Source organism: Eschscholzia californica, unplaced genomic scaffold (assembly GCF_041429995.1).
Source record: "Eschscholzia californica isolate CP2 unplaced genomic scaffold, dmEscCali1.0.p SCAF_1, whole genome shotgun sequence".
NCBI lineage: Eukaryota > Viridiplantae > Streptophyta > Magnoliopsida > Ranunculales > Papaveraceae > Eschscholzia > Eschscholzia californica.
This window is the reverse complement of record NW_028238198.1, coordinates 74,694,676-74,709,802: the sequence shown is the minus strand read 5'-3', so window position 1 is coordinate 74,709,802 and position 15,127 is coordinate 74,694,676. Positions and strand designations below refer to the sequence as shown.

Sequence of the window (15,127 nt, the reverse complement as noted above, 5' to 3'; positions counted from 1 at the left end):
GTGGCACTTTGAATTTGAGAGTTGCATTTGAGATGCTCTAAGGCTATCTAGTTTAATAAAACTCGGACTAAAGATTTTCTTATCAATCGAACAGGATTTAGGGAGTCAATGACTACTACAGTGGAGTGCGTACAGCAAAAAAAAAATAGGAGGCAGGAATATTGGTGCCATAAATGAAAACAATTATTCTTTGGAGATTTATAAACGTTGACGTCAATCCGTTATTCTAGTTAGGTATGTAAATTTGTATATTTCCGTTAAAAGCGCATGTTAGAAAACATTAAATCTAAAGAGTAGTACCCAGTACCAGTAGGCCACTAGTACTAAAACCTGCGTTTCTGTTCAGCTCTCTCCTTCCTTCCTCCCTCCTTGAAAGTCGGGACTGTTAGAGAGAGAGAGAGAGAAAGTAAAGGAAATTCTAGAGAGAGAAACTAGAAACAATGTGGAAGCTATCTGATTTCTCTGTTTCATCATTCTTCTTCTTCTTCTTCTCCTCGTCTGAAGGTATACTTGTTATTTCAAATCCTTATTGGTGATGTTTCCTTCTGTCATGCTGCTAATAAATTGTTAGGTTTTTGGAAAGTAGAGTTGATTTTAGGGTTTATGTAGCTAATCTTTGTTTAACTAATTAAACGTTACACATTTGAGTGTCAAAATATTGATAAAAACGTTACATTTTTTTTCCACTTATTATGGCATTGTTTCTAGGTTACTCTGAAGATGTTATTTCTTTGGAATTACATCTTTTGTTAGCTTAAAGTTGTGTTTGGTAAAAGTGAATTCTAGTCCTATTAATAGATTAAAAAATTTGGTTTTCTACTTCATTTGTGATTTTCCACAAAAATAAAATGACATAATGAGAACCATTTCATGCCATATTCCCCTAATCTAGTAAGAACTTAGGTTATAATATATTCTCCCCATCACGGAACATGTCCTCAGAATACCACATGAAAGCATTTATAGTTAACAATGCTGGTATATAAGCTTCTACTTTGTCTGAGTTCATGGACATCTCTTGCTGTAGATATTGATTATGAATTATTATTTTGAAAATTTTTTCTTTACAAAATTTAATGGCAGATGTGCTGAAAAAGGTTCGATGGGTGACATTGGAATATTTGATACTTGTTTCTTGTATGGCATTCACTTCAGATGCAAAACTTCCGTTTCGTTCATCAGAAGCACCATTGGCTTCTTCTATTAGCGCTCCAATTTCTTCTCCTCCTACGGAAATTCATCCTCCTAACCTTCCATTTTTTCGTAGACCACACCATAAGCATTTCTTGCCACATGGCTCACTATCACGTGCTCTAACACCGGCTCAGCCTCCGGATTATGGTTCGTTGACGACTTCAGGTCATCCTCCTTCAAGTTCACATTTATCAAGACCATCAATGAAGAGGACCCATTTTCCTGTTCCAAGTAATGACCTCTTACCTCCCCATCTAGCAGCTGTCGCACCAGCACCTTCCTCTGCTGGTATAGTTCCTACTGGATTAGCTAAACCACCATTGTCTCCAAACAACTCAGGTAAGATACAGTTTTAGCATTTTCTTTCTATTATTTCACTTGATTCAGCGAGCTTACATAGTTCAAAACTGAAAAAAAAAACTAAAAAATGTGATATAGAACCGAGAAAGCTGGGCGTTAGTAACTTACTAGACTCATATAGACAGATTTGACAACACTAATTTTGTTTTTGTCTTAACTGTGCCATTTGACTAATCATTTCTTCAGATTGTTGTCAACAAGACATGGTGCCTAAACAGGGGAGTAAAGGTTGCCACTGTGTGTATCCGATAAAGCTTGAACTTCTTCTGCTGAATGTTTCTATTAGCTTGAATTGGACTCCCTTTTTGGAGGAATTAGCTTCTCAGCTTAGGTTGCGGGATTCTCAGTTTCAAATCTTCAACTTCTATATGGTCAGCTTATCAATGCTGAATATCTCAATGTATGTTACTCCACATACAGGAATTAGTTTCTCTGCAACTAACATGAACGCTATAAATACTTCACTTGCTACACATAAGATTCATCTCAATCCTACCCTTGTGGGGGACTACAAACTTCTCAAATTGACGTGGTTTCAGCCACATGGTCCTTCTCAAGGTAATTCTTACGTCTCCAATATATATAAAACCCTTCAACAAGAAGCATGTTTTTTCTGGCATCTGTTATTTTACTCTCATACCGTCAAAAGTTAACTCTATCCTAACTACTGACACTGATAATTGACTTTGTTGTACTTATTCAAAATTTTAAATTGACTGGTGACTTGGTTTTGCATCTTACAGCAGCTGCTCCAGCTACATCACCTATAGCTGCCCTTCCTAATCTATCATCTCCTTCGACATCAATCGCTACAAGCAAAGGGAGTCATTCGAGCTTTCTTCCTATTCTTGGCACAGGAGCTGGCATTTTGATCATTGTCACTATATGCGTACTAGTAATCTATTCATGCACATCAGATCTGGTAATGAAGAGTGAACCCATCAAAGAAGCAAGTATGTGTTTAGATATGCCTTTCTGGCTCACCTTACTCAGTGCTGTTAAGAATTATAACATGCATAATTACTCTTCCTCTCGTTCTTTTTTTTTTTTTTCTCTTTAGGGTAGTGTAAAACCTTAGACGAAAAACTTGAGTATTAGATTAACTTGTCACTGAAAATTTAGAAAACTACCACACAAAGAAAGAAACATAGAAAATTGCCATGTTGTCCCATCCCCCTACTTTCATTATTTTGCTGTTTTTTGAGTGAAGCTTCCTCTTGTAGAGTTATTGATTGAACCTCAGCTAGTCGTTGGACCGCTATTACTGATTCGTGTGGTGACAAATGCAATACTATTACTTTGAGTCTATTCAGTTTCTGAGGCAGTTACTGTGGCTTAACATTGTGAGGACAGATATGTACTTGTACTACTCAACCTGAGTAAACCATTTAAAAAATATTCAGCTCAATTACGGCAGCAAGGAGCCAAGGACCACAAGTTTTGATTAGTAAATCTGCATTTCTTTATTTCCTTGGACGGGAATATTAAGCTTTTCGGAGTTTATCTTGCAGTAAAGCCAGGGAGTACTGATGTGGTTCCAATAGGAGAAGGGTCTATAGCAAATCCTGCAAGTACCCGGTTTTTCTCATATAGAGAGCTAAAAGAAGCAACAAATAACTTCGAAGCTGAAAGTGTGCTTGGTGAGGGTGGATTTGGCAAGGTTTTTAAGGGTGTACTGGCTGATGGTACACCTGTTGCCATAAAGAAGCTCACAAATGGCGGACAACAAGGTGACAAGGAATTCTTAGTTGAAGTCCAGATGCTGAGTAGGCTGCATCATCGTAATCTTGTCAAACTTGTTGGTTACTACAGCAACCGGGAGTCGTCACAAAACCTTCTCTGTTACGAGCTTATCCCGAATGGTAGCTTAGAGGCCTGGCTACATGGTAACCCACTTTCTCGTATTTGCTGCTTTAAGTGGTGTATTTGAGCTGAGCTTCTTTAAGAAAATATAGGATGTCTTATTGTTTTTCAGGTCCCTTGGGTATAAATTGTCCTTTGGACTGGGACACCAGAATGAAGATAGCCCTTGATGCTGCTAGAGGACTTGCCTACCTACATGAGGACTCACAACCCTGTGTCATTCACAGGGACTTCAAGGCATCAAATATATTGCTAGAAAATAGTTTTCATGCTAAAGTTGCTGATTTTGGTCTGGCCAAACAGGCACCAGAAGGACAAGGGAATTATCTTTCTACTCGCGTAATGGGCACATTTGGGTATCTTTCTCTCTCTCTCTCCACAAATGCATATATATTTATTATGTATATATTTCCTATGCATACTCTAGTCTCAAGTGCTAATATCATGGAAAATGTAATTTTAAGGTATGTAGCCCCAGAGTATGCCATGACTGGACATCTACTTGTAAAGAGCGATGTTTATAGCTATGGTGTTGTCCTTCTTGAGCTATTAACTGGAAAAACACCTGTAGATATGTCACAACCTTCAGGCAAGGAAAACCTTGTAACTTGGGTAAGGCCATCCTAATTTTAACTTCAAACAGCAGCTGTAATTTCATTTCATATCTGCTTCATACGCCATAAGTTTTGCCAATGTTAATTGACTTTCCCCTTGTTGGAACTTGGTTTGTCCACACAAGAGATTGCAATCATGTATTTATTGCGTATGACCGCACATGTTGAGCTTGTTTGTTAGCTAGTGCATTTCAATACCTTTGATTAAATATACAAAATACCAATGATTATGTTGTTCGGCTTTGTAATCATTTCAATAGACTAGATCTAAGAGATTAAGAAGTCCCTAATGTAGATCTACTTATGTCCTACTTTTGCAACAACTATTTAATGGGCGAAAAGTGTACCTCTATGTCTAACTTATTGGGCTGCAGGAGCGGCAGGAAAGCAAAAAAGTAAATATTCTCAATGTTATTATAGATCCGTCTTCTTCGAAATCCTTAAACTTTAAAGTATATTTGGTGATTGTAAGATAATTTTGTAATTTAAAAATGTAATATATAGTGTAACAGTTTGAAAGTCCAAAAACGATAAATAATTCAAATAATCAAGCGATTTATAGTTCGTTATCGTGATAACCCACCCAAAAGTAAGCACCAGGGTAGGCCCAACAGTTTATAAATTTTATGCTTCCGTCGTGCTTAGGATTGTAAATTGTTATAGTCTTGCAGAGTTGCAGGTATATATATATATATATATGACACGTTTTAATAAGTGTGACCATCCCGATTTACAGAGTAGGTTCTGTCCGATTTGACTCTCTTTTATAAGTTTTTAGGGTGTTCCCCGCTGTGTCAATTTTTGGGCAAGGCATTATGCTTGAATTGTGATCTCTTCATTACTTGCAAATGTTAAATGACTGGTTTTGCTGCTTGAAGGCCAGACCAATTCTCAGAGATAAAGATCGTCTAGAGGAACTTGCTGATCCAAAGCTTGCTGGCAAATACCCAAAGGAAGACTTCTCACGTGTTTGCACAATTGCAGCAGCTTGTGTTGCCCCTGAGGCTAGCCAGCGGCCAACAATGGGAGAAGTAGTGCAGTCCCTTAAAATGGTCCAAAGCATCACTGAGTATCAAGATTCCATGTTAACCACATCCAATACCTGCAGGCTCAACCTCGGGCAATCATCTGCTAACTACGAATCAGATAGGAATTCATCAATGTTTTCTTCTGGCCCATACTCTGGTCTTACTACTTTTGATCACGATAACCTGTTTCAGACATCAGTTTTCTCCGAAGATCTGCATGAAGGACGATGAGCCTTCTGTGATACATATTCAGGTATAGCTTCTGATCTTATCAGACCCTCTAGCACGAAAACTCAAAGAACAACCAAAGGTGGCAAAGGCCTAGATGAATTGGAAACGAAATAGGAGAAGGCGGTATTTTTTTTTTCTTTCCTCCCCGGCGAATTAGAATCAGTCCTCGGTTTCACAGTCCCATTTTTTTTTTCTACCGATAGTCTTCATCTCTTTGCACGTTGGAAATCATTGTATATTTTATACGTGAGCTAGTGGATTAATACGCTTCTGTCTTCTTCGGTTTCCTCAATAGGAAGTTTTTATGAAGCCGAGTTGAGCAATTTCTTTCGTAAAAGTTTTTCGGTTTTTCTGCACTGCTGAACATTTAGCTACAATCTAGTACTTCATTAAGTTGTAAAACAGTGAAAATATATGAGGTGATGTGTAATATACAATGTCAATTCTGCTTCATGTGGTCGATGGTTTGGTAGGGATACTTTTCTTTTTTACTTTCAGCTTTCATTCTGCAATCTTTACTCGAAATCATTTTAGTATCTTAACATTTTGATCAGTTTCGTTTTTAGAGAATCATCAGAAGCTCAAGTAATGATAGAATACTTTCACATTACTCATGTATATAGAGAAACGATTGGAGTTGAAGAAGATTTAGCTAGGTAGAGGTCAGTCTCTTTTGATATAGAGATATGTTAGGTTAGTGACGATCGGAAAGTGCTCAATGACATCAATAGCAAGTTCCTTTAAATTTTCTGACTTTTTTTTAACCTCTTCTGTTTATGCAATTCATTACTGTTCAAGAACTGCATTAATTTATCCAGAAAGATAAGTTACATCACAATTTACTTATATGAGGTCTCACTGTTTTTTTAATTGAAAAACGACTACTATTAGGTCGATTTAATTTTTTTTGTAGGGTTAGATGTTAGGATGTAGATAGTTTTAAATTGTATATTTGAAATTCTGTTTTAGTTATTTTTGTATTTCACTTCCATGAGTTTAGCAAAATACTAGTTAGATGAATCTGTTGCACTACTACTGCAATTAAAGTTATTATTATTGTTATCCCTAAGCAAATTACATAGATGAAACATTTCAAATTTAAAAGTCTTTCTATAATGTGTCCTAATAAGCAAATGATAAATCACTAATTCTTCATACTTTCTACCAAATTAGACTTCTATTATACTTAACGATTGTATAAATTTCAAAATTTCTAAGATAAAAAGAAAACAGATTAAAGTGTTTTTTCACATTTTTAGGTATACAGAACCCTTAAATCTTAGTCTATTTAATTTGCTAGGGCTATCCACTCTCTCCATTTACATTGTTTTTTTTTTGTTGTTGTTGAAACTCTTCATTTACCTTGTTAGAAAAATGTCTTTTAGTTATTTTTTGGAATAAGAACCAAGTCTTGTTGATGTAAATATATTACATTTTTCACCATTTCCCACCAGAAAATGGGTTTACATAGAAACATTAAATTGTTGGCCTTAAGACTTGTCCAACCTCCCGACTTTCCTAACCTATTAGCCTTTGGCATTGTATGAACTATTAGCCTTTGGCATCTAATGAAGTTTTGCTTTCAAGAAATTTTTTTTTTCCTAACCTATATATTGAACCTTGTTAATTCAACAAAAAAATATATATTGAACCTTGTTGTATCATGTATCTAATTTTTTTTTCCAAAGAATTGATGTCAAAGGGATAGGGAAATTGGACGGAAATATCTAATCCTCCCAATGCAAAAGAAAAAAAAAAAAAGTGATCCTCTTGTAGTCATGCCAAAAGGACCAATTATTTCCCTTGCCGTTTTGGATTACAGAATTATTCTATTCTCTTCTCGTTTTTTTAATGAAGTTGTAGAAATTATGGCGCCGGTGTCTTTGCTTCTACAACTTTGATTCAGAGCCAAAACGCACAAACTTTTATATAGAGAGAGATTTTAGTAGTGATGGAGAGAGTAATGGAAGGAGATATTGACCTACTTGAATTAAAAACATAAAACCCATTCATTATTATTAATTAAATTGTTACTAATGGTAAGAAAAACATAATAACCTACTTGAATTAAATACACATAACTATATAAATTTTACTATTCTCATAAAAAAAATATAAATTTTACTAGTAAATCATAACTGATTAAAAATATCTGAGAAGTCTAGTTTCATTGTGAGGTTTTATGAGATTGACAGGAACATCCTCGATAAATATCACCAGGATATGTGAGATCAATAACGCATTTGTGTGGCTTACGATTGTCATCATTATTTGGTAAACCCTCAGTTCTGATTTCAACTATACCTTTACGTTTTGGTTTTTTCGCGTCTTCCCTCTCCTTGCTTTGAAGGAACTCGTAGAATTCTACTTTCTTGGTGGGATGAGACGACGCCATTGATTGATTGATCTTTCTTTTTTGTTACTTTTTCTCTTTATGAACTAATTAATGGGATTTACTTGTTTATATAGTGATAGATTTGTGTTTAATATTTATGGAATTTTATTAAAAATAGGAAATTCATATTCTCTTATGGGTACAATATTATTTTGTCATAGGAAACATGTATATAATTAAGAAAGATTTGTTTCACCGAATTTAATAGTTGGGATTTGGCAATATGTTTGTGTTTGATCTTATTTCTAGTATAAGATAGAAGATGCCTAGTCTAAAGATATTTTATATTTGCAATTGGAAACTAGAAAATTTTGCAACAAAAGGAAAAACTGGGAACAGAATATAACGGCAGCAAACTGGAAACAGGGTTTTTTTTAAATCAAGAGGCAATAATACCATAATATCATTGATGTGAAGTCGGACTGTTATAAATCAAGAGGCAATAATACCCAATTCTAACTAGTGGAGAGGAGTGGACTTTATTTACTCCATTTCATTTATTCAAGTGAGACTATTTTAATAATACGCACGTTTAGCCCGTCATTGTTTCATTTTATTTGGTGACGTGAAGCACCACACGACGTTGTTTCATTTTATTTTATTTTGTACGAGTAGTGTTTTGGGTCTAGGTCCTCTAGAATATGTAGGCTTACTTCTTCGTACTCCAGATTAATTATGGACAACCAACTGTAAAATAATTGACAATGAGCGCAGATTAGATAGGTGTCGAAAGTTTACAAGGTCAGTAAGGATTCCCCCGTGGAGGGATTGTTCTCACACTTTGTATCATATGAACCAATTTATACTAGAGCTTAAATGAACTTGGTGGAATAGAGGGTGAACAATTAGCTAATCGAGTAATATAGTTTCTTGCATAATGCATTCATACAATTGGGCTAAAATTATGTGAACTAAAATGGTTAAGCAGATTATCCATGACTTCCGTCGTTCTTTCATTGATGAGTATTTGTTAAAACTGCAGCATTGATCCCTTTAAGTGAGTTTTCGGATGCCCAAGTCATGAAGAAATATGGGGTGAAACCAGATGCGGAAACCTTAGACATGCTCAACTGCGTGGCAAGGCAGAAAGAGGTATACTCGGTTATATAGAAACGTAAATTCAAAGTTTCTTCCTAGAGAAAAACCAAAAAGCTAATGACTTATGAGTTTATTCTTATGGGTAGATTGTTGTGGTGATGAAGATCTATTGGGGAGACCCTCGTGAAAAACTTTGCGAAGCAATTGATAACATTCCTCTCAGTTGTATCATAATTGGAAACAGAGGACTTGGGAAGATCAAAAGGTTCCATTTTTACTTGTATTTAAACAATAAAAATAACGTACTATTATTTTTTCAGTTCAAAACTACCAACCATGTTTCTAGATTTCCTCGCCCTTGAATGTGAATCTGAATTGATGGGTTGTTGTTTTGTAGGGTTATAATGGGCAGTGTTAGCAACTATGTCGTGAGCCACGCTACATGTCCAGTAACCGTGGTTAAGCATGTCGACTGATATGTTCCTATCCAGGCTATATTCTTCATCTTCTCTATCTAGTTAAAACCGAGTAATATTATGTTGTTAATGTAGTATCAGAGGTACTTAATTGAATAAAAAATGTGTTATTTCAGTGTGACAAAAATGTGGGACCAAAGTTAGCCAAAAGCAACATCTATTCATCAATGGAATTTCTTTTGTGACGCTTAAGCTTGGTTTGGTCTTGTGACGCTTCACATACATTGTAAGCTCGGTTTGGTTAAAAAGAAAGCGTGTACTACATCTCCAGGTTGTATTATTGTTCCCGGCTGTAGCATTTTTAGATACAATATTAAGCGCATATTAGAACAAACACATCAGATTCCCACGGAGTACCACATTAGACTTGAAGTAACTGACTTACATTTATATACTAAGAGAGAGACCTTATAACTTAAACAAGATAGCTGACCCTGATTTAGATCCCAAAACAGTACCACCACCACCAAATGACATTTCAGAAACTACTACCTCATTCCCCTAAACCCCCAACACAGAAAACTAACAATAATAACAGTACTTCATTACTTGAAACCTTAATTTAGATTGCAAAAATGTCATTTTAAAGCAAATCTACCAGATGAACCCTTGACTACAAGTACATTTTCTTTCTTGACACTGCTTTCTTCTTCAATCTTGGATGGATTCACTGCAGCAGCAGCAGCAGTTGTCGCCGTTTCAGCATTTCCAGTGTTGAAGCTTGCTTTGACTTGATACTGATCAACAGTAAATGTTTCCTTCTTCAGAACACTTGCATGCTCTTTCTTAGGTGCAGCCATTGGAATCGGAACTTCAATATCTTTCTTTGTAGTAGTAGTAGTAGTAGTAGTAGTCAACCCGCATGACGATCTAGTCGAGGAGCAGCTCCTCCCATATGAACAACCACGTACTCCCCTTTTTCTCCATCTTAAAAATCTTGGTTATTAGCTTAAGTGATTGATATATTGGAGCTATAACAGTTCTAGGTTTGCTTTGCTTGATGAAAAGGTCAAGTAGAGAAGGGAGTGAACTTATATAGAGAAAGAAGCAAATAGAAGTTCATGAATGCAATTAATACTCCTCTTTAATAAACAACATTTAGTGGCACTGGGAACAAAGAGTTGGATTCAATTTCTTCATCCATCTTTTATTTTATCCTAAGCGTCTCCACTCCCCAGACTCTAGAGTATGAGAAAAGTAGTAATGAACTTCTTGATCATCCAGTGACACCGTCTAGTTAAGTATGTTTTAATCATACTCGCACCCTTCTATTTATAAGCTCTCTTTTTTCTCACTTCAACAATGTGGCACAAAACTGAATATAAGCTTTATCAACTTTGAGTACTCTTGTAGATGACACCATTTTGAGCTCCGCGTAAGTTGAAAGTTGGATTTTTAAAGAGTTGCTGTCAGCCTGAACTTTGGGTTATTATGGTTATAGAGGAGGTTAAGAGATGAGACCAAGGGTTGGTTCGCATTAAATCAAAAGAAAGCTATATTATTTGGTTTGGACTCTACTCATGAACAAGTTAGCTTCTTGTCATGTCATACTATCAACCTGCAACATTGCATATCTAACACATTTATGAACTATATGACACAGGTTCAATAGGCCAAATTGTTGACTCCCAATACTTATATGTTTGAATTTCAGTTATATAACAGTAGTATAATTGCGAACTTCGAATGGCATAATACAAGTGTTCTTCTTTGAATAAGTTTATAATAAGGTGTGCTTATAGCCTTACATATATACATCTACAAATTACCCAGTGAACCAATATCATGACCACTGAATTTGAACTAATTCTTGTATAGAAGAAAAGCAATGGCAAGACTGACTGCAGCTAATGTGAAGAGATGACCTTTGGTGGATGTTGGTGTTGTAACTGTTGTTCTGGCCCTGGGATATGTCGTGGGTACTTGTCTTGATACTGTTAATCTGGCACTGAATGTGATTCAAAGGACCAGTATTAGCATTCACATAGATTTCCCGAGGGTTTTCAACAATCCTGCCAATGGTATCAGGGCTTAGGTTTCGGGTACTTCCAACATTTTGGAGACCGGGTTGGACATTACCATTGTTGATTGATTGCTCGTCTGAGGCTTGTGGGGAACTGGAAGCTCCTTGTGTAGCTGTGTGACCAGAGGTGTGTAAATGAAGACGTTACCAGAAAGCACAAAAGAACCTAGAGAGAAAAACAAAATACAAATCGCCAAACAAACCTCTTCAATCAATTATTTTTTGACGTTCGGGGGGTCCTTTAGGAGCTGATTCAGGTGATTGAGTGGCCAACACACCTTTGTTCCTGACTTCCTTCTAGTCTAGCAAGCCTAATGCACCATCTGGGATGTTTGGCATTAATGGCTACCAAGGCAGTCCGAACTGCAACAAAATAGGCATACGACAGTAAAAAAAAAAGCGTAAAGCGCAACATGTATGCGTGCTCAGCTGAAACAAGAATGTCATGTTAGGTACAGTGTTCGCAGCTCCACATCCAATTGTGAATTGAAGAAACTGAAGTCTAAGAATATACTGTAATATACCTTCAATCAGCTTCGAATTATGATTTTTTACCTGCTTATTTCACACCCTGTTCTCATACACATGGTTTGCTAATTTACATGTATTGAGTGCTTATTTATGAGAAGCTATGTGACCATTCTTGTGTTATCTAACTATGCTATCTTTATGTCACTGTGATATTATGGACTTTATTTAGCCTCCTACATTAAGAGTTGAATTACATTTAGAGAAAAAAAAAACTAGTCTTTTTTCCAAACTCTGCCAACTAACCTTTTATAGAAAGGGTTATTGAACACTTCTACAACAACTAGTTATGGATCTTAGTATACTTATCTTATACTTGCTGGACAGAAAGAAGAGACTTACAAGAATATGGAGAAAGACCTAGTTACTCTTCTTATTATACTTGCTGTTTGTGTGGTTACAGGAATATTAGGGGTTGCATGTGTAGTATGTAAATGCGACAAAGCAACTACCGTCGACAGTAGTACTAGAGATGGTGGTGTTGTTATTATGCTTTCCGGTGCTGCTGCTATGGACAATGCTGCTGCTGTCACCAATACTACTGCTGCTGCTGGTGGAGGAGGAGGCTGCTGTGCTGGTGGTGGAGGAGGCTGCTGTGCTGGTGGAGGAGGCTGTGGCGGTGGTGGAGGAGGTTGTGGCGGTGGTGGAGGAGGCTGCTAAGCTTTGGTAATATCTTAATCCCTTTTCTCTCTTAATGGAAGGATGTGCTTAAAGAAACTTCGTGTGTAAGATTTCGGTCGAAACATGAAAAAATTTCGAGATTTTTCAGAAAGTTTTCGACATGAAGATATAACATACCTTAATTTACTTCAGTTTTTCTTTTCAATTTCATGTCGATTTCTTCAAACTTTTCTTTAAAATTTCTTCTCCATTTCATTATTATCATCTTTCCCATTGAAAACCCCCAAAAAATTATGAAACTTATAGTGATTTTGCTTGGATTTCAGAAAGCCCTAGATTGACTTAGAAGTCTATCGAGGAAGACAGAGTTAGAGAAGAGACCTAAATCTAAAGTACATAAACCCTAATCTGTATTTCAGAAATTATAGAGGCGCCCCTCAATAACTTTTGAAGACGCCCATGTAATTGTTAAAGACGCCTGTGAAAATATTAAACGCGCCCCAAATATTTACTTCAGAAGTTTTTTAGATTTGTAATTTACCCCATGTTATAACTGTCTTATTAAGAAGTCGTTGAGTTTCCCCCCCTGAACTAACTGTGAGATTGCAAATTAACCCCTAAACTAACGAATTGTAATATAATTCTGTTAATATTTTTATGTTTGCCCCCTATGTCAACTATTTCTAACTACTCCCAGTAACAATGTTATTTTAGTATTGTATACAATTCCGACACATTTAAATCATATATGTGGTTTTATAAATTTCCACACTGACAGAAATATTTTCACGAACCGTTACCACATTTTGACCGACCGAAATTTCCACCAAAATCGACATTTCATTTATTGACAAATATAAGTTACTACAAGAAAAAATATGCACCATTAGTCTTTCTGTTAAAATGGTCCATTAAATAAGAACATTTACAATTTTTTGGGTTAATTCCGTTTTGGCCCCCGATTTGTGACCAACTGGCCGTTTTAGCCCCCATAAGTGTCCGGCAGTTCGTTTTGGCCCCAAAAAATTCCTAAATGGCCCCAAATGTTTTCCAACCTCCCAATTATACCCCCATGGCATTTCTGTAATTTATTTTTTTTCTTTTTCTTTGTCCACCTCATCTAACAATTGACACATCACTCTGTCCACCTCACCCTTCTTCTCCGGCGAAAGGTTGCCGGCCGGAATAAAAAATTCCGGCCGGCCACCTTTACCAAAATAAATTTTTTTTTTTTTTTTTTTTATTTCTCTCTCTTCTTCATCTCCTTCTTTCTCTCTCTTCTTCATCTCCTTCTTTCTTTCTTCTTCTTTCTTTCTTCTTCTTTCTTTACCTCTCTCTCTCTCTAACCCTTCTATTTCTCTCTCTCTAACCCCTCTCTCTCTCTCCCTATAACTCCGGCGAAGGGGCGGAGCCCCTTCGCCGGAGAACCAGACCTTGAAGGTCTGGTTGGAAACCAGACCTTCAAGGTCTGGTTTGAAACCAGATTCGGTCTGGTTTCAAACCAGACCGAGATCTGGTTTCTACAACCAGATCCCGGTCTGGTTTGAAACCAGATCGGAATCTGGTGTTAGAAACCAGATTCCGATCTGGTTTCAAACCAGACCGGGATCTGGTTGTAGAAACCAGATCTCGGTCTGGTTTGAAACCAGACCGAATCTGGTTTCAAACCAGACCTTGAAGGTCTGGTTTCCAACCAGACCTTCAAGGTCTGGTTCTCCGGCGAAGGGGCTCCGCCCCTTCGCCGGAGTTATAGGGAAAGAGAGAGAGGGGTTAGAGAGAGAGAAATAGAAGGGTTAGAGAGAGAGAGAGGTAAAGAAAGAAGAAGAAAGAAAGAAGAAGAAAGAAAGAAGGAGATGAAGAAGAGAGAGAAAGAAGGAGATGAAGAAGAGAGAGAAATTTTTTTTTTTTTTAAAAAGTGGCCGGCCGGAATTTTTTATTCCGGCCGGCAACATCTTGCCGGAGAAGAAGGGTGAGGTGGAGAGGAGGTGGTGTGGTGGAGGAGTGATAAGATGAGGTGGATGATAAAGAAAGGTGTGATGTGGTTTTTTTTTGTTTTTAACCTTTTTCACAAATAATTCTGTTTTGGCCCCCGAGGATAATTTCGTCAAAAATTTAGCCCTTGGGGCCAAAACGAACTGCCGGACACTTATGGGGGCTAAAACGGCCAGTTGGTCACAAATCGGGGGCCAAAACGGAATTAACCCCAATTTTTTTCAGGCTTTGACTTCGCAGATCAATGAAAGAAAATAGACTACATAGTTCCCAGCTTTCAGCATCTAAGTTCAGAATCAAGAGTTCATATTAGGGTCAATTCAGATGGATTTGCGGCTAGGTCTACCTCATTTACATGTCATATGCATTTTTTTTTTTTGTTGAACTATGTCATATGCACTTTGTTAGCTGATCCTAGGTTCTCCTTTTTTTGTTACCTTAATATGCCATATTTATGGATTGTAATGTTAAATACCTCATTTAGGCTCCTATATTCACCATCTCTAGAATGAAGCACGAAGTAGACCATCTGTGATCAATCCACTAAGAATTTATTTCTTGATTTAGAATCGAGTATAACCACTTTTGATGCATACTTTAATATTGGGTGATCGATGAGAAATGACTCGGAAAATATGAACAGGAAATACATAGGCTACTAAGGAGTCAACCGACTAATATTAGGTCAAAATGTCGTTTACTTGGTGCTCAAGTACCAACTACTGAAATTTAGCAGTATAAGTTGTCATTAGTAGTCTAAATTA

The 15,127-nt window shown here is 36.7% G+C and overlaps 2 protein-coding genes and 1 long non-coding RNA gene across 14 annotated transcripts; 2 read left to right on the top strand and 1 right to left on the bottom strand.

Moving 5' to 3' along the window:
• The first annotated feature begins 229 nt into the window (after positions 1 to 229).
• Positions 230 to 6,348, top strand: LOC147569105 (receptor-like serine/threonine-protein kinase ALE2). Of its 11 annotated transcripts, none has more exons than XR_015231196.1 (9): positions 230 to 504; positions 1,084 to 1,533; positions 1,741 to 2,112; positions 2,298 to 2,507; positions 3,066 to 3,440; positions 3,530 to 3,773; positions 3,882 to 4,029; positions 4,910 to 5,686; positions 6,286 to 6,348. XR_015231196.1 is itself a non-coding variant. In XM_086655551.1 (8 exons), exons 1-8 carry the CDS (start codon positions 441 to 443, stop codon positions 5,288 to 5,290), a joined length of 2,244 nt encoding a protein of 747 aa, XP_086511677.1. In that variant the 5' UTR covers positions 230 to 440; the 3' UTR covers positions 5,291 to 5,766. The 11 variants fall into 11 exon arrangements, 4 of the variants coding, with proteins under 4 accessions (XP_086511677.1, XP_086511678.1, XP_086511680.1 ...); XR_015231197.1 differs by lacking the exon at positions 6,286 to 6,348 and having other exon boundaries at positions 4,910 to 5,413; positions 5,469 to 5,766; XR_015231198.1 differs by having other exon boundaries at positions 233 to 504; positions 2,301 to 2,507.
• A 2,349-nt stretch (positions 6,349 to 8,697) lies between these two features.
• On the top strand, positions 8,698 to 9,252 carry LOC147569104 (universal stress protein A-like protein). Its single transcript, XM_086655550.1, has 3 exons — positions 8,698 to 8,777; positions 8,870 to 8,988; positions 9,121 to 9,252. The coding sequence occupies exons 1-3, from the start codon at positions 8,706 to 8,708 to the stop codon at positions 9,197 to 9,199; spliced, it is 270 nt and encodes an 89-aa protein (XP_086511676.1). The 5' UTR covers positions 8,698 to 8,705; the 3' UTR covers positions 9,200 to 9,252.
• Positions 9,253 to 10,808: 1,556 nt separating this feature from the next.
• Positions 10,809 to 12,788, bottom strand: LOC147569103 (uncharacterized). Of its 2 annotated transcripts, XR_015231195.1 has the most exons (3): positions 12,093 to 12,788; positions 11,426 to 11,585; positions 10,809 to 11,335 (listed from the first exon to the last, which is right to left on the bottom strand). It is a non-coding gene; the product is annotated as an uncharacterized LOC147569103 (long non-coding RNA). The 2 variants fall into 2 exon arrangements; XR_015231194.1 differs by having other exon boundaries at positions 11,426 to 12,783.
• Positions 12,789 to 15,127: the final 2,339 nt, after the last annotated feature.

What these genes read in the sequence shown, in the direction of transcription:
- LOC147569105 (XM_086655551.1), top strand. Translation starts at nt 441, where the DNA reads ATGTGGAAGCTATCTGATTTCTCTGTTTCATCATTCTTCTTCTTCTTC. An exon ending in CTTCTTCTCCTCGTCTGAAG is followed by an intron (nt 505 to 1,083) that starts GTATACTTGTTA and finishes ATTTAATGGCAG; the next exon opens with ATGTGCTGAAAAAGGTTCGA. An exon ending in CGCGTAATGGGCACATTTGG is followed by an intron (nt 3,774 to 3,881) that starts GTATCTTTCTCT and finishes TGTAATTTTAAG; the next exon opens with GTATGTAGCCCCAGAGTATG.
- LOC147569104 (XM_086655550.1), top strand. Translation starts at nt 8,706, where the DNA reads ATGAAGAAATATGGGGTGAAACCAGATGCGGAAACCTTAGACATGCTC. An exon ending in GCGTGGCAAGGCAGAAAGAG is followed by an intron (nt 8,778 to 8,869) that starts GTATACTCGGTT and finishes TCTTATGGGTAG; the next exon opens with ATTGTTGTGGTGATGAAGAT. An exon ending in GGACTTGGGAAGATCAAAAG is followed by an intron (nt 8,989 to 9,120) that starts GTTCCATTTTTA and finishes GTTGTTTTGTAG; the next exon opens with GGTTATAATGGGCAGTGTTA.